This window comes from Tursiops truncatus, chromosome 8 (genome assembly GCF_011762595.2).
Source record: "Tursiops truncatus isolate mTurTru1 chromosome 8, mTurTru1.mat.Y, whole genome shotgun sequence".
NCBI classification, from domain to species: Eukaryota; Metazoa; Chordata; class Mammalia; order Artiodactyla; family Delphinidae; genus Tursiops; species Tursiops truncatus.
Genome location: NC_047041.1, coordinates 99,456,871 through 99,474,520, shown reverse-complemented (window position 1 = coordinate 99,474,520; position 17,650 = coordinate 99,456,871). Strand labels below are relative to the sequence as shown.

Genomic DNA, 17,650 nt, shown 5'->3' with positions numbered 1-17,650 from the left:
GAACCTGTGCCCCCTGCATTGGCAGGTGTATTCTTAACCACTGTGCCACCAGGGAAGCCCCTGCATATGTGTTTTAAATAGAGTTAGGGAATTCCCTGGCGGTCCAGTGGTTAGGACTCCGCACTTCCACTGCAGGGGGCATGGGTTCCGTCCCTGGACAGGGAACTAAAATCCCGCATGCCAACAAAACTGAAAGCCTTTTATTTAAAAAAAAAAAAAAGTTAGAGTTATAGTATGTATACAACTTAACATTCTAGTCTTCCTTGAAAAAGTGTCATAAGTATTTTTCGGTGTTAGTACTCGTTTGTTCATTGGTTTAGCAAACATTTGTCGCTGCTCCTGTGAGCTAGTCCTCCTGGATCTGGGGATAGGGAGAGAACGCAAGAGGCCGCAGACTGGTGCTGGGTGAGGAGAATGAGGTTTGTTCTGGGACAGCTGAGAGGCATGAGATGCATGGTCTTAATGCTCAGAAGAGAGGGCTAAGCTAGAGATAAGGACTTGGGAGTCAGCAGCTTCTGGGTGAAACCATGGAGGTAGATGAGACTACCCAGGGACAATGGGTAAAGTGAGAATAAGGACAGGACAGCTCCCCATGGATTCCAGGCATATGTGGTGAAGGGAAGAATCTGTCCAAGAGACTGAAGAGGAAGTTTTAGGGAGATGAGAGAAAAAAGCAAAGAGATGTGAAGGTGAGGTGGAAAGAATTTTAGGGAGAAAGGGGTCGTTATTTCTTGGTGCCCCTGAGAAAGGAAGTGTGAATCCTCAAGCATTACTTGGATCAGGGGGCTTGGATTAGTTGGATCAGTGCCAGCAATTTCAGTTGAGTGGCTCAGAAGCAATCTGGCAGTAGATTGAAACATAAAAGGGAAATAACAAAGGAGAGAAAACTTGTGTGCAATGATATGAAAAAGAAACTGAAAATTTGAAAGGATGATGTTTTTAAAATAGACCCAGATATTCTTGTGTTTGCTTCCTGCAAATGCCAGTGGATCTGGATTTGAGCACCCTCGTGAGAAACCACTGATTTAGTCCAAAGTTCTCAGTATGTAGTTTCCTGGGCCCATCCTAGAATCTCTGAATGTGAGACCTAAGAATTTGCTTTTTTTTCTTCTGCCCACTCCTTGTGGCATGTGGGATCTTAGTTCCCCAACCAGGGGTCAAACCCCGGCTCACAGCAGTGAAAATGCTGTCTTAACCACGGGACCGCCAGGGAATTCCCTGGCGGTCCCGTGGTTAGGACGTCACGCTTTCACTGCTGTGGGCTCAGGTTCGATCCCTGGTCGGGGAATTAAGATCCCACAAGTCACTTGGCTTGGCAGAAAAAAAAAAAAGAAAAAGAATCTGCGTTTTTGTTTTTGTTTTTGATTTGCGGTATGCGGGCCTCTCACCGTTGTGGCCTCTCCCGTTGCGGAGCACAGGCTCCGGACGCGCAGGCTCAGCGGCCATGGCTCACGGGCCCAGCCGCTCCGCAGCATGTGGGATCTTCCCGGACCGGGGCACGAACCCGTGTCCCCTGCATCGGCAGGCGGACTCTCAACCACTGCGCCACCAGGGAAGCCTGAATCTGCGTTTTTGAGACGCTCAACAGGCGATTCTTATGTTTTTCTAAGGTAGAAAAACTGCTGATGTAGTGTTAGTCATTTTCCTTTTCCCTCCAACTTGTAAATTAAAATTTTTCAAACTATAGAAAAGTTGGGAGGATAGCATAAGGAACACCTATATTCCTTTCACCTGGATTCACCAACGGTTGACATTTTATCACATTTGCTTCCTCTCACCTTTTTTTTTTTTCTGAATCATTTAAAAGTAGGTGCAAACATCATGACATTTTATCCCCAGATACTTCAGCAAGCATCTGCCAAACATAGGTCTTCTCCTGAGCAGCCACAGGACCGTTATCGAGCCTAAGAACATGAACGATTCTCCAGCACAGGCCAGCACTCAGTCCATACTCAAATTTCCCCAACTGGTCTAAAAAAAAAAGCTTTTAGCTTTTTTCCTTCAATTTAAGATTCAGGCAACATTCATACATTTCATTTGATTGTTGTGTCTCTTTAGTCTGCCTTTTGTTTTTTGTGTGTGTGTGATACTTACATTTTTTTGAAGAGGCCAGCGTCTCTTGTACGAGGTCCTCCATGTTTATTTGTCCCCTGTTTTCCCTATGATTAAATTTAAGTTCCATGTATTTGGGAAGCCCGAGGTTATATCTTTTATTGGTGATACCAAGTTTGGCCACTTGTTCAAGGGGGTGACCATCAGACTGAGTCATCTGTGGAGTGATGCTTTGGGTCCCTGTGAATTTCCAGTTCCTTAGCCCCCTGATGGTCCTTGCCTGATTCGTTTGTGAGAGTGTGTGTTGCAAAATGGTAATTTTCTAATTTGCTCATTCCTTCTACATTTATTAGCTGACATTCTTCCTTAAAGAAGTTTTCTGTCTTAAAATTACTATAGAATAATAGTAATTTCTTTCCTTGTATTAGATTTCATTCACAGACTCCCATTTAAAATCTTTCAGATGCCAGATTGCATTCATTGTTTTTCCACTTTTGTTAAGCAAAGCCATTATAATTGCCGATATGAATGAGCTTAATTGGGTATGAGATGACAAACGCATCCACACTGAGAAATGCAGTTATAGCCAAAAGCTAGGAAACCTGATAACTTTAGCCTCCCTGACATAAACAGGGAGCTGTGTACAATCCAGGCTCCTGTATTTGGACAGAGATTAGCTCGCCGTCCTCATGACCACCTTACCAGGACCTTGGACTTGCAGCCACTGGCCCAGCCTTTCCTCTCACTTCCTATTTGATTACCAGGCTCCACCAACTTTTCTGACCTCACAGCTCCCACAGGTGCCTGCTCCCAGCGAATCCCTTTGCAAAGACCAGGGTTTATATTTGGTTTTTAGGACTCTGCATATTCAGATTAGCTGGGATATGTTTGATTTTCCTCAGCAGTGTCTCAAGAGATTGCCATTCTTCTGAGAACTTCTCTATATCCTGAGAGACATGTTCTCCTAATATAGGGCTTTTCTTATCCCTTGACTTTCTGTCCACATCATCAAGTTTTTCTTCCTTTCTCACTCAGAACCAGGGTTTCCTTACCATAATGGTCTGTGAACTTTTCCCCCTTTTTACAAATGCAATACTGTTTATTAGACAAAAATCAATAAATACCAATGAGCAAAAAAATATAACATTTTGGATCCTCTTAGTATGGGTTGGGCACTTTATATAACTCATTTAAGATTGACAACAAACTTACGGTTTGTGTTATCCTCATTTTTCCTTCCTTTGCAGTTGAGGAAAATGAGACTTGAGGTTAAATGACTGGCTTAGGGGTCATAAGCTAATAAGTTGCAGAGTTGATTTTCAAACCACAGCCAAGACTTGTTTATATTACCCTTCCAGAGCTTTTTCTGTATATCAATACAAATATATAAACATGCAGAAAATACACTTCAACAGCATTCTTTTTAATCCAGTGTCATTCTCTTTCCCCTCCTCCTGGCCCTATCCCCAGGATCGACGAGAACGTGCTGGGAGCCCAGCTGGATGTTGAGGCCGCCCACTCAGAGATCCTCAAGTACTTCCAGTCGGTCACCTCCAACCGGTGGCTTATGGTCAAAATCTTCCTCATCCTCATTGTGTTCTTCATCATCTTTGTGGTCTTCCTTGCCTGAACCCTCTCCACTCTGAGGCACTCCATGGGGGTTTGGAACCCTCCTGGGAGGGCAGGTGGCCAGAGCTGCCACTGAGCCTGTGCAGGATGCTTGGGAGAAAGGCCCTGCTTCCTTCGAACTGCTAAGAATGGCCACTGCCCCCAGTCCCCCACTCCTTTCCTCTGGCCACCCTGTCCTCCCCTCCCCATCCTCCAGCCCATGAAACACACACGGTTCTGGATTTGCACTCTGATGTGAAGTGGCTGGAAGGGAGCAGAGGCCAACTGGGGGCTCATCACGCAGGTTGTCTCCACTAGGAGATTTTTATAAACCCTCCCCAGCCTGTCGCAAAAGAAACTTTGGCAGCAAGGGGAGGTGATGTCCTTCCTCACCTTCCTGAGAGTGAGGAAAGGAAGTGAAACTGGCCCAGGGACCAACTTTCCCATCTGGATTAGAATTTGACCTCTTCTTCCTCTCTTCACCATGTGAGGCAGGGGGCCCTGAGCCCCTCGGCTGCCTGCATAACCCCAACTTTGGCTGCAGGTGACTCTCAATCTGCCAAATGTGCTGCAGCCTGTTTTCTCCCAATTACAACAAGACTGTCAGCCTCACTAGCCATGTCGTCATTTTTGGGTGGGAGCGTCAAAAGGCCTAGGCAGCAAGTGGAGTGAGCCCACTGCCCAATATTACAACTGAAAGGGTTGGGCTGATGGCCCCAAGCGGCCAGGCTTTGGGCTCCATGCACACAGCTGCCTCCAGCAGGGGATAACCAAGTGCAGCAGCACTTAATTAGCATGGAAACTTCCCTTCAAAGCGGGGAGCAGGATCTCAGAGTGGGTCTCTGATGGGTGGCAACTTCAGGACCATCTCCAGAAGTATTTGGACCTGTTTTCATCTGCATCCTCCAACCAGCTGGCCCCATGTTTTCCTTGGGCTGGATGAAGCAGGAGTTCTGCCTGCTGCCAGGAGTGAAAGGTGAAGAGAAGTGTTTGTTCGCAGCTCCAGCTGAGGCTCCTGGTCCCCTCGAAGCCCCTCACCAAATCCAAGCTAGTCACACGAGAATGAAGTAGAGACCTGCCTGGAACACCTGCCCTCCAGGGAGGTCAATATGCTTGTCAGTCCCGAGCAGGACCCACGACCACATCGTGCCGAAGTCACCGGAGTTCCCCCATTTCACACACCCAAAGGAAGCTCAAGCTATAGCGAGGACCATCACCATCACACTGGGCTGGCCATAGCACTTTGCGGGGGGCGGGGGGGGGGGTGTCTAGGAGAGCCCAGGTCTTTCCTAGGCCTGGTGTTTTAATATTTCCTCTCCCCTTGGCCTGTGTTCAGAGGGTGGGCTTGCTTGCATCTTCACTGCCCAGTTGACCCACGATGTGGGTTTAGCACAGCACGTCGGTGGTGGGTGGAGCGGTCTGTGAAGACGACCAAAGCCTGACAAATGCAGTTTTTCTCATTTGACTCTGCAACTCTTCTTGGGGGAACGCAGAGATAGGAAGCTTATTTCATAAATATTTGTTGAGTTTCCGCTACGTGCTAGGTATGGTACTGAGCCAGGTGCTGGAGAAAAAAGCCATGAATTAGTCAAGTCCCTGCTCTCTTGGAGCTTACCTTCTAGTTTTCTATTTTTATAGGCGAGGAAAGCACGGCATAGATAACGCAGATGGCAAAGGGCTGGGCTGAGCTGAGACCTAAGCCCTGGCTGGATCCCCGTAGGGGTCTATGAGCGGTCACTCCCACTCCAAGGCCCTTGGTCTCCCATTCCTCGGCAGCACTTCTTGTGGCTCCTCTTTCCTGTTCCTCTTGGAATCCTGGGCTGTAGCGTCCAGCTCTCTGCTTGAGCCCCTACCTTTGTGGTGCTGGTCTAGCGGCGGACGGATACGAGTAGGGGGCGGGGCGAACTCGCGGTAACTCTGGGCTGCGCGAGCTCGGGTCTTGGGCGGGGCGTGCAGCGCCAAGTCCCGCCCCCGGCGCGTCTGCTCGTCGGATGCGTACGCACATGTCCCAGCGGCCCCGCCTGTTATTGTAGGACGTCGGCTGTCTGTGACGAGCTCGACCCCATAAAAGCGGTAGCACCCAGCGCAGGAGCACTTCGCCTTGGAGCGCCTAGGCGTTCGGACGTTGGGCTGGGTTGCGGCCCGCGACAGAGCCCTCCCTTTCTCGGTGTGCCATGGCGGACGAGGGGAAGTCGTACAACGGTCAGTGCCAGCCCTTGGGTTGGGGAGCGGGACGATCTGGGCTCAGCTGGGCAGCGCCGGCCTAGGCCGCAGCGCCGGGGCGTGAGGCCGCGAGGGGCCCGGCGTCCGCGGGGAGCGGCGGTGCTCGGCACCGGCCCGGCCCGGGGCGAGGCAGCCCGGGGGTTTGGCTGAACTTCAGGGTGGGTGCCCGACTTGTTAATTCCGGAATCCTGGCGTTGCGAGCACCTGCGGCTCGAAGCCGGTGGCTCGGCAGCGTGGTGATGAGATTCCTTTGAACTTTGTGGATGGTTGATACCTGTCAGTTCAATTTGGCTGCCAGACTCTTTAATGTGAGTCGGTGCCCTGCTCTTGGGCCGCTGGTGCCCTATTTTCTACCGCGCGTCCAGTCGGTCTTGCCCCCTTCCCCTCCCCCCCACCCGCCGCGGCTTTGGCTTAATATTTTAGACCTACACACTAACTCGATGTTCTAGTCCGAACACTACATTGGGTTTTAGTCCAGAGTAGTGGTTAAAAGCACACGACAGCCGAGGTTTCAATCCTGAGTTGGCTATGCCAATCTTGAGTGAGTTAAACACTCAGGCCTGATTTTCCACCCCTTTAATAAGGATAGAAACAGTACCTACCCCCTGAGTTTGTCTCCGTGTGTGCGTTAAAACGAGATGGTTCGTGTCAAGTGCCTGGAGCATAGTGCCTGGCATTGGAGAAAGCCCTCAATGAACGTTAGCTGCGCTTTCTATTCATTTATTATTTTTTCCCTAGGGTCATTTCTTGAGGTTCATTGTTTGCAGAGTATTACGCATTAGACAGACCTTTTTGGGGAATCATGCGTCTTTTTTAAGAAGCCATTCCTACCCACCAGGGTTCAGAGGATCATATTCCTGGAGAACATTTGAGGACCCTTGGTGAAACACCCTAGCTGCCACTAGAACCTGAATTTAGGAGTTGTCTCCTGAGTTAAGAGGCATTTCTGACCAAGGAAACAAAGAGCTCACTCCCTAAACTTCAGAGTGGCAGTTTGAGAATAAGGCTTTCAAAAGAAGCTCTTAAATTGGTCATATTTGTAACTGATGTTTGTACTGTATAGGCAAAAGAGGTATTGTTTACTGAAAGCTAATGTAATCATTGTGATTGGTTTTCTGAGATGTGAGAGAGGTCACCTTGGGATTAAGTAGATTTGGGTGGGCTGACAGCTGATTTCAGGTGATTTTCAGGGAGTCTGAGTTGTGTCCAGTTACACTTGGGTCACTCACACTTCCACATTCACTTCAGAGTGGCAGTTTAAGAACAAGAATTTTATTTATTTAGTTTTTTTTAGTAAGGTTGATTTACAGTATTATGTTAGTTTCAGGTATATGACATAGTGATTCAGTATTTGATAAATTCGATTCCATTAAAAGTTATTACAAAGTAATGGCTGTCACTGCCCATGCTGTACAATGTATCCTTGTTGCTTATCCATTGTATATTTAGTAGTTTGTATCTCTTAATCCCATAACCTTATCTTGCCCCTCCCCACTTCCGTCTCCCCAGTGGTAACCACTAGTTTGTTATCTATATCTGTGAGACTGTTTCTGTTTTGCTGAATATATTTATTTTTTAGATTCCACATGTAGGTGCTATCATACAATAATTGTCTTTTTCTGTCTGACTTATTTCACTAAGCATAATACCCTCCAAGTCCATTCATGGTGTTGCAGTGGCAAAATTTCATTCTTTTTTATGACTGAGTAGTATTTCATTCTTTTTTGTGACTGAGTAGTATTCATCTCCTCCTGAGTCTGTTGTGTATATATGTACCCCATCTTCTTTATCCATTAGTCTCTTGATGGACACTTGGGTTGCTTCCATATCTTGGCCACTGTAAATAGTGCTGCTATGAACTTTGGGATGCATGTATCTTTATTTTTCCCCCCTGAACACAAGTGAAGCTCATATGGTATATAACACAGGGAACTCTACTCAGTGCTCTGTGGTTACCTAAATGGGAAGGAAATCCAAAAAAGAGGGGATATATGTATACATATAGCTGATTCACTTTGCTGTACAGTAGAAACTAACACAGCATTGTAAAGCAATTAAACTCCAATAAAAATTTAAAGATTTAAAAAAAAAGCAAGTGAAGCTTATATGTTTTCTTCCCTTTTTCTTAGTTTTGATGTTTTCCTTTTTTTTTAATTTTTATTTTACATTAGCGTATAGTTGATTTACAATGTTGTGTTAGTTTCAGGCGTACAGCAAAGTGATTTAGTTATACATATATCTATTTTTCAGATTCTTTTCCCATATAGGTTATTTCAGAGTTTTGAGTAGAGTTTCCTGTGCTCTATGGTAGGTCCTTGTTGATTATCTGTTTTATATATAGTAGTGTGTATATGTTAATCCCAACCTCTTAATTTATGCATGTATCTTTTTGAGTTAGTATTTTTTGTTTTTTCCAGATATATAACCAGGAGTGGAATTGCTGGATCATATGGTAGCTCTATTTTTAGGTTTTTGAAGAGAGAACAAGACCTAAAAGAAGCCCTTAAATTGGTCATATTTGTAACTGATGTCTGTGCTATATAGGCAGAAGAAGTATTGTTTACTGAGAGCTGATGTAATTATTGTGATTGTGATGTAACTATTGTGACTGATCAAATTTTCAGTGAGGGTAGACTTAGGGAATGAACTTATGGTTACTAGGGGGGAAGGGTGGGGGGGCAGGGATAGTTAGGGAGTTTGGAATTGACGTGTACACACTGCTCTATTTAAAATGGATAACCAACGAGGACATACTGTATAGCACAGGGAACTCTGCTCAGTATTCTCTAACAACCGAATTGGGAAAAAAATTTGAAAAGGAATAGATAACATTTATATGTATAACTGAATTACTTTGTTGTACACCTGAAACTAACACAACGTTGTTAATCAGCTATACTCCAATATAAAATTAAAAGTTAAAAAAAATTTTGAGTGGGATTAAGTAGATTTGGGAGGCTGAGAAAAGCAGACTTCAGATGACTTTCAGGGGCTCTGAGTTGTATCCAGTTAAACTTGGGACACTCTCACTTCCACATTCTGCTTCTTCTTTCTATAGTTCCAGTTTCTGCTTCATTTTTCTAAAGACTTTACACAGTTTTCCAATCATTTTCCCCTGTTGCTGCCATCCCACGGAGAGGGTTCTTTCCCTGGACAGGCAGAAGAGTTTGCACGGAGGTGGTCTCTGTAGTGAGTGTGTATCTCATCTGATAGTGCCGGGTGCCGGATGCTGTGGTTGCCAGGCAAGGTAGCTGAACCAGTGATGTATTTTCTCATTTAAAATTCTGTTCCCAACCCCAGAGCACGATGATCGTGTTGGTTTCCCTCAAAGAAGAAAGAAAGGCCGGGGCCCCTTCCGGTGGAAGTATGGTGAGGGGAACCGGAGGTCTGGAAGAGGAGGTTTCGTTGTTCGGTCTTCCCGCCTTGAGGAAGAGAACAGAGATGTGGCAATGAGCGATGCCCAGGATGTTTCCCGAGTACGATAGTAAGTAACCAGTTGATCTGGTTTGAATTTATCGACCCCCTCATTTATGTAGCCCTCTTACTGTCCATGTCATTTCTCTTCCCGCCTGGAAGAGAGAGAAATGCCAGGACCTGCTTAATGGTTGAGCAGTCTTAGTTGTGGTCCTGGTAACAGTGCAGGAAAGTCTTTGAGAAGACACTCCTGACCTTTCTGAGTGTTTTATTCTCTCCCTCCCCACAGCAACCCCTATGCTGCACGACCCAACCGTAGGGGTGATAATTGGCACGAGCGGTCTCGAATTCATGTTACTGTGCCTCTGCGGAGAGATAGAGCTCCTCCAGAGAGGGGAGGGGCTGGCACCAGCCAGGATGGGACCTCAAAGAACTGGTTTAAGATTACAGTGAGTACCTTGGAAATTACATGGTGCAGGGGAGCTATAGGGGGCTGGGCTCAGAGTTAAGGTGTTTACTTTTCACATTAAAAAATCAGTGTTCTCAGCTGTTAACTCCACAATCAGGTAACCATTCTTTCTCCTAAGAGTCAATATCTTAGAACACCTAAGAGCAGGTTCAGAAAAGGAGAAGGGGACAGGTAGGACGGGGAGGCCATCTAAAGGGAAATGTGGTAACTGTGGTTGGGAGGTGGAATAACGCCTCCACATGTCTCCATCTGACTCAAGCTGAGTGTGGAGCTGGGGGTCCCTTGAGTTCTCTCAGGGGCAGGCAGGTTATAAATGATGTCTTGGAACTTTTAGAATCAAACAATTTGAATCTTTTGAGGAATAATAAGTATAAATGGGCAGAAAGGAGGTTAAGGAGTTCGTGTTTGGCTTGAGTAGAAACCCTTTTTTTTGGCCACACCATGCAGCTTGTGGGATCTTCTTAGTTCCCCCACCAGGGATTGAACCCGGACCACCAGGGAGTTCCCAGAAAACCTTTTTTTTTTTTAAATATTTATTTGGCTGCACCGGGTCTTAGATGTGGCATGCGGGATCTAGTTCCCTGACCAGGGATCGAACGTGGGCCCCCAGCATTGGGAGCGAGGAGTCTTAACCACTGGACCGCCAGGGAAGTCCCCCCAGAAACCCTTTAATTGACCGTTTCTTCAGAGCTTGGCAGATGATACAAAAGGAGGGCTAGAGTGGGTCTGCTGTTCAGTATTAGTTATGTGTTGTTCCCTTCTCTTCTCTTTCTCTCATCTAGATTCCTTATGGCAGGAAATATGACAAGTCATGGCTCCTGAGCATGATTCAGAGCAAGTGCAGCATCCCTTTCACTCCCATTGAGGTAAGAGAAGGCCCAGGTGTGTGGCTGGGGACCAAGGAGCAGGTGGAGGTACCATCTGCACGGGGGTGCTCTGGGCTCCCAAGTCCAATGCTGTTGTTTTCTCTTCTTGCAGTTTCACTATGAAAACACACGGGCCCTGTTTTTTGTTGAGGATGCCAGTACTGCCTCTGCATTGAAGGCTGTCAACTATAAGATTTTGGATCGGGAGAACCGCAGGGTATGTGTGAAGGGCCTGGCTTGGTTGGGGGTGGGGATTGGTGCTCAGGGCATGGACTGGGTCTTGGTCCTGGGGCTTAGGCCTCCCTGGAGTTCACCGTGCCCATGCGTGTCTCCCCTGCAGATATCTATCATCATCAACTCCTCTCTTCCACCCCACACTGTGCAGAACGAACTGAAGCCAGAGCAAGCAGAGCAGCTAAAGGTGAGGCAGCCGCAAGGGATGGGTGCTTCCACCCGAGTCCTGCCAGTTCTCACCCTCCACCCATGCCCACACGCGACTCCAGTGACCGCTGAATCCTTTGTATTCCTCTGTAGCTGGTCATGAGCAAACGATACGATGGCTCCCAGCAAGCACTTGACCTCAAGGGCCTCCGTTCAGACCCAGGTACGGTTGATAGCAGTAATTCTCAGATGGGTGGCGGCAGAGGGGGATCTGTCAGGCAGGGAACATTTGAGGCTGGTTTGGTGGGAACGCTGGCCTGGGTGAGCCCTCTCAGACTTCCCTTTCCTTCCTGAAGATTTGGTGGCCCAGAACATTGATGTTGTCCTGAATCGTAGAAGCTGTATGGCAGCCACCCTGCGAATCATTGAAGAGAACATCCCTGAGGTGAGGCCTTTGTCCCACTAGGTGGGAGGAAGCAGGGTGGGATAGATAGATAGATAGAATGGGGTTGGGAGGCCGGTTTGTTTCAGATTCCCTTGCTGCTGGTGCTTCCTCTAAATTCTTCTCTCCCCACAGCTGTTGTCCTTAAACTTGAGCAATAACAAGCTGTACAGGCTGGATGACTTGTCCAGCATAGTGCAGAAAGCACCCAATCTAAAGGTCCTCGATCTTTCTGGAAATGAGGTGAGACTGAGAGCCTGTTTGTGTTTTGGGTGGGGTGGGCAGAGGGTGGAGAGAGCTCGCCTGGTGGCAGCAAGAGGCGACGGAGGGCATTTAAGGGATGAGGTGGGGCTTGGGGGTGGGAGGAATCTAGCTGGCTCCCTTTACCAGCATGTCTTTCCCGCCTTTTCTCCCCATCCTTTGCAGCTAAAGTCTGAGCGGGAGTTGGACAAGATAAAAGGGCTGAAGCTAGAAGAGCTGTGGCTTGACAGAAACACCCTGTGTGATACCTTTCGAGACCAGTCCACCTACATCAGGTCAGTTTTAACCTCTGTCTCCCCTCCTGGGAACCTTCACCCCCTAGGAGGCTGAGCTGATGCACCCTGACCAGTGCCCGTCTGCAGATGTGCAGCCCTGAGCTGGAACCACCTGTCCTTGGGGAGGATCATGTGCTCCTCCTGTTTGTCCATCCGTGACACCCAGCTTTGCCCCAGGCCTCCTTTCCTTTCTTCTCACCTGTCTGCCTGTTTGCTGGTTCTGTGGCTTTTCTCCTTCCTTCCTGAACACAGGGTTTTCTACACTCCCCCTACCCTGTTGTTCCATGAAGAGCAGCTCCCTTTTTTACCGTGGCTAGGGGGCATATCTTGTATATCATGCCCCATACATGGAGTTGCTTTGAGCCAAGAGCCTGGTATCCCTGGGCAGAGAAAGCCCTCCCTCCCTGGGACTTCCTGCTGATGGAAGTTCTTCCTTCCTCTGTCCTGCAACGGCCCCTCTTGCCCTTTTGCCAAGAGGCGGTCTCTTCTCACAATCTCCTTGCCCAAGGCTGGTGCCTGGGCTTTCCTGCCCACACTGAGGTTGAGGCCTCCTGGTGGCTGGTGCCGTGCAATCGGTCTCTCTTGCCCAGTGCTGTAAGCTGGGCCCTCCCTGGAGGAGAAACCTGGGTTCCCGAAGACATGTGACCAGAGCCGGGGCCCCGCCAGTTGGCGAGGGAATCCCAGGGCAGGTGCTGGGCGTGGAGGCCACGGGGGCATAGGCTACCAAGGTGACAGAGAACTGACCTTCTCTGGGGGCGCTGCACCTCGCTCACTCGCACACCTCACACCTCCCTGCTTGGCCCCGGAGGATGGCTGGTTAGCCAGAGACGGGTAAGATTCCTCAGGGAAGGAACAACCTAAGACAGGCACAGTCGCAGAGGGGCCATCAGGAGAGAACTTGGGGGCCAACAGAGGTGGGGCACAGACCCTCACCCCCCCAACTTTGCAGGGGCCTGAACCCTCACCCCTTCTGAGGGAGGTCTCCTGTCCCCATGGCTGCTTCGCTTCCCACGCCCAGCTCAGATGGGAACCCAGGTAGCAGACAAGAGACCTGGCCAATAGCAGCTGCTCTCCCGCCGCAGCAGGGCTTTGTTTCCCATTTCCTCCGTGGACCACAGGGAAGAGGGAGCTGAAAGAAAGGGCTGTGTCAGGTGGCTTCTTCCTTTGTTCTCCCTCTTCTTTCTAAATGACTCTTTGCCGTGTAGTGCTTTCGCTTTTCCTTTGCTTTCTCTTTCCTCTTTCTCTCTCCTCGCCAGTATCGGCCCCGTCTCCTTGGCTCCTTCCTCTCCTGCCTTTTCTCTCTCTTCTCCGTTTCGTCCCCTCGCTGCTTCCTTGGCCTCATCTCCTCCTGAGCCCTGCCTTGCTCATCTCCCTGCCCCAACATCCTGTGCCATTTCTGCGGTGTGTTCTGGTCTTGGCCGTGGCCAGACCTGGCAGAAGTGATGGATACCTGTTGAGGCAGTGGAGCCCCTGGGCTCCCACCCCATTCCCTCCTCCCGGGGGCTGCACAGGTGAGTAGGTGGAAGGTAAGGGGGGTAGGGAGGGAAAGGAGGTCCTGGCTTAAAGCCTGGGCCGGGAGTGCTGCTTCTGTGGCGTGTTCAGAGTCACTCAGAGAAGAGAGGGTCGTCCTCCGAGGCAGTCATTTCTGGTGCCCAGGAGAGGTGGGGAGTTGGGGCCATTTTTCCTGGAGCTCAGAGGCTGGGAAAGAGTGAGGACAAGAGGGTGGGATGGGCTGTCCCCTCGGGCATTGGTATATTCACCCCTAGAGCAGCCCAGGAGGCACGGTGGCTCTGAAACATCACTCATTTCTGTCCCATTCTTGACAGCGCCGTTCGAGAGCGATTTCCCAAATTATTACGCCTGGTAAGTACCTAACTTTTTTCATTCTCTTCTAAGGAGCATAGCATCTCACACCCTCAAAGTCTTGCCTAACGTGTTTGTATGATCACTGATTTGGGGACATGGAGCCCTTTGAGAATCTGACAAAGTCTCTAATCCTTTTTTTTTTTTTTTTTTTCCCTGGTTGTGGGGTGGGGGGAATCAAGCCATTTTATTGAGGACCTTTGAGGGAGGGTTGAAGGGCCGGTAGAACAATGAGATCTGACATCCTTCTCCCAGCTGGGATCTCCCCAGCTTCACAGTCGCTGAAAATATAATCATTCTTCCCAGAAAAACACCTGTAGACAAAAGTTGCATCTATCAGGATTCATGGACCCTTGCCATGTCTCTTTGACACTTGACCTGTGACCCCTCACTCTTAGTTCTCCCATCTGAGTGCTCATCCAGCCTTTTCTGTCTGGTTTATATCGTCGGCTGTCACTTTCTTTCTGCAGGACGGCCATGAGTTACCCCCACCGATTGCCTTTGACATTGAAGCCCCCACAGTGTTACCTCCCTGCAAGGTGAGTGGAGGGGGCCGCAGTTGGGGGCACAAGAGTTAGCGCTCACGTTGGGAGGAGAGTCCTGGTTACGTGGTCCTAATATCTGTTTGATTCCAGGGAAGCTACTTTGGAACAGAGACCCTGAAGAATCTGGTCCTGCACTTCTTGCAGCAGTGAGTATCTCAGGTCACCTCAGGCTGGGGGGCGGTGGGCTAGCCCCAGCACAGCTCGCTCTCGGGAGCTGTCGGTCACTGTGCGGCCCCAGATTGTGGAGCTCAGGCTTTCCCTTTTGTTTTCCTCGTAGGTACTATGCGATATATGACTCCGGAGACCGGCAGCAGCTCCTGGATGCCTACCACGATGGGGCCTGCTGCTCTCTGAGTATTCCTTTCACCCCCCAGAACCCTGCCCGGTGAGTGTCACATCCCAGAACCTGCCCAGGACCAGAGTTTCTCAGCAAATACAGGCCAGCACGTGCGCATGCACACCGTTCTGACCACTGCCTCCTTTTTCTCCTGTTCCCCCCAGAAGCAACTTAGCTGAGTACTTCAAAGATAGTAGGAATGTGAAGAAGCTTAAAGACCCTAGTAAGTGTGTGATGTGAGCAGAACAGGTTGGGAGAAGGGGATGGGAAGGGGCTGAGTGTGGGCTGAGTGTGGCAGCTGCTCACCTTGGCTTCCCCTCCTCCCACAGCCCTGCGGTTCCGGCTGCTAAAGCACACACGTCTCAATGTTGTGGCCTTCCTCAATGAGCTGCCCAAAACTCAGCATGACGTCAGCTCCTTCGTGGTAGACATAAGCGCCCAGACAGTGAGCACCTATGTCTTCCTTGGCAGAAGGGCGGAATTGGGGAAGGGGCGGTTAAGAGGCAGGGAGGACTCGGGCTCTGGCTGGGAGCCTACGTGGTACCTGATGCTGCTGCTTCTCTTTCAGAGCACGTTGCTGTGTTTTTCTGTCAATGGGGTCTTCAAAGAAGGTGAGGGTCTTTGGAGTGCCGAGTTTGCAGAGTGGTCCCTTTCCCAGCTAGTCGTTCTCAGCACTCTTAGCTTCCCAGCTACCTTCTCTTCTCTCTTCTTCCTTGACCTCCTTCTCTCATTCTTCCCCCCAAGCCTACCCTCTCCACCTGTCTTTTCCTGTCTGGGATATGGGAAAAGCCTGAGGTTTAGAAGGACACAGACTTTGGAGTCAGGCAGGTCTGAGCTTCCATCCCAACTTTGGTCCTCTGTGTCTGTGGGCAATTTACATTACCTCTGAGCCTGAGTCTTTATTTGTGAAAGGAAGGGGGTTAGTAATAGCCATCTCACAGTGTTGTGGTGAGTGAAGTGATGTACAAGATGCTTGACACCGGGCCTGGCACACACACACTCCACTAGTGGGATAACAGCGTTGTTGTTATTACTGTCCTCCCTGACCTCTGATACTCCTCCCCACTGTGCTCCCCTGTGCACACATAATCATCCCTGTCTGGCCCACTTAGGGTTCTTTGTATCAAATAAGACCATGATTTTTGAGAAGCTGTTTGAAAACATAAAACATGAGTGACTCTGACAGGTTGTCACCATTGTTATCATTGCAGTGGATGGAAAATCTCGGGACTCTTTGCGAGCCTTTACCCGGACGTTCGTCGCTGTTCCTGCCAGCAATTCAGGGTGAGTGTTGGACTTACCGTATGGGGTCCCAGTCCCAATCCATGGCCACCACTGTGAAGATTGGGGAGGGTGGAGTCGGTCCTCTGGGTATCTTCAGACATTCAGAAAGGCAGGGGGTGATCAGAGGAGGGTCACATAGTGGTGACGAGCTTGGCTCTGGAGTCCAGCTGTCTGGGGTTTTCATCCTGGCTCCACCACTTCTAGCTTACGGCAAGTTTCCTCATTTGAAAAGTGGTTTAACAATATTCACTTCCTAAGTCTGTTGTGAAGATAAATGAGTGTTGGGGGAGAATGTATAATTCTAGTGTGTTTGGTAGATAATCCCATACATGGAGTCCATGGGAAAGGGAGGAAATGAAAAAGGGACCTCGTGGGTATTGAAAGGATCTGAGTGTCAAGTGAGAATAGGAATGATGTTGGGAGGATGAGGTTATCTGTCTGTCTGTCCAGCTGTCTCAGGTGCTTTTTGTCCCCAAGGTTGTGCATCGTAAATGATGAGCTATTTGTGCGGAATGCCAGTCCTGATGAGATCCAAAGAGCCTTTGCCATGCCTGCACCCACACCTTCTTCCAGCCCAGTGCCCACCCTCTCCCCAGAGCAGCAGGAAATGGTGCAGGCATTCTCTACCCAGTCTGGCATGAACCTTGAGTGGTCCCAGAAGTGAGTACTGGACGTGTGTAGGAATAAGGGTGAACTGGGGTAGGGCTGCTGGTGAATAATGACTGCCCCTAAAATTTTTAAAGCCAGAACTTTTTTTATTACTTAAAGAAAAAAAAAAGACGGTCCATAAAAAAATTTTCTCTATGCATACATTAGCATAACATTTAAAGTCAAAATGAAGTCCCTCTTTTATACTGTTCTGCAACATACTTTACTTATCCCATGAACATCTTTCCCTATTAGTATAAAACTCACCTTAGTCTCATTTCTGTTAGCTATTTAATAGAAATAGATAGCTATTTAATATTTCTTTGTAATCGAAAGACCATTGATAGATGGATTTTTACCAACTTTTCATTTGTATAAAGAGTGCAAGAATGTATGTAATTGTTGGTGTTTCCATAGAACGGATGTTGAAGTGGCATTTAGAGATCAGGGTGACTGCGTCTTGGTTCTAATGGAGGTGCCTGTTCTTGCCCTACTCCAGGTGCCTTCAGGACAACAACTGGGACTACACCAGATCTGCCCAGGCCTTTACTCATCTCAAGGTAAAGTTTGGGAATAGGTGGCTAAAAGAGATTTCCAGGCCTTCAAGAGGGTCACGTAGGCTTGGGACGTGGGCATGGGCCACCTGGCTCTACTGACCTTTTATTTTTTCTCTAAGGCCAAGGGCGAGATCCCAGAAGTGGCATTCATAAAGTAATCCATAGTCATGCCCCAGAAGATCCCTGTAAATAGCCCTCGTCTGTCCTGATGTCTCCTCTTCGGCCCCTGTGACTGTGACTGCTGGATCCCTCTCCTTACCTGCCTTCTTGAAGACTTCGGGAAGATTGAGCCTCCCTGGTGCCAGGAAGCCAAAGCTTACTTTGTAGAACTGACACTAAACTACCCGAAGGACTTAGGTGCTTTGTGTACTTATCCCAGGATCCTCCCTACTTTTTAAGATAAAGAGTGATACTGTATTTTGTGT

At 48.7% G+C, this 17,650-nt stretch overlaps 2 protein-coding genes across 7 annotated transcripts in view; both read left to right on the top strand.

The window, feature by feature from the left end:
- STX5 (syntaxin 5) overlaps positions 1–4,272 on the top strand; it is a 28,576-nt gene extending 24,304 nt beyond the window's left edge. For 2 of the 3 annotated variants that reach the window (XM_004317314.4, XM_019932613.3), the window contains exon 11: positions 3,523–4,272. In XM_004317314.4, coding sequence (XP_004317362.2) covers positions 3,523–3,682 — 160 coding nt within the window. In that variant the 3' untranslated portion in view covers positions 3,683–4,272. The remainder of the gene's footprint in view (positions 1–3,522) is intronic. The other variant, XR_012333574.1, reaches the window with a different exon arrangement.
- Positions 4,273–4,416: 144 nt separating this feature from the next.
- Positions 4,417–17,642, top strand: NXF1 (nuclear RNA export factor 1). Of its 4 annotated transcripts, none has more exons than XM_019932603.3 (22): positions 4,417–4,636; positions 5,694–5,862; positions 9,184–9,367; positions 9,587–9,746; positions 10,549–10,632; positions 10,745–10,849; positions 10,973–11,053; positions 11,167–11,236; positions 11,370–11,458; positions 11,591–11,698; positions 11,882–11,991; positions 13,818–13,854; positions 14,325–14,393; positions 14,490–14,545; positions 14,677–14,784; positions 14,901–14,959; positions 15,066–15,181; positions 15,305–15,347; positions 15,948–16,020; positions 16,498–16,680; positions 17,168–17,228; positions 17,345–17,642. In XM_019932603.3, the coding sequence occupies exons 2-22, from the start codon at positions 5,835–5,837 to the stop codon at positions 17,381–17,383; spliced, it is 1,863 nt and encodes a 620-aa protein (XP_019788162.1). In that variant the 5' UTR covers positions 4,417–4,636; positions 5,694–5,834; the 3' UTR covers positions 17,384–17,642. The 4 variants fall into 4 exon arrangements, with proteins under 4 accessions (XP_019788162.1, XP_019788159.1, XP_019788161.2 ...); XM_019932600.3 differs by having other exon boundaries at positions 17,086–17,228; XM_019932602.3 differs by lacking the exon at positions 5,694–5,862.
- Positions 17,643–17,650: the final 8 nt, after the last annotated feature.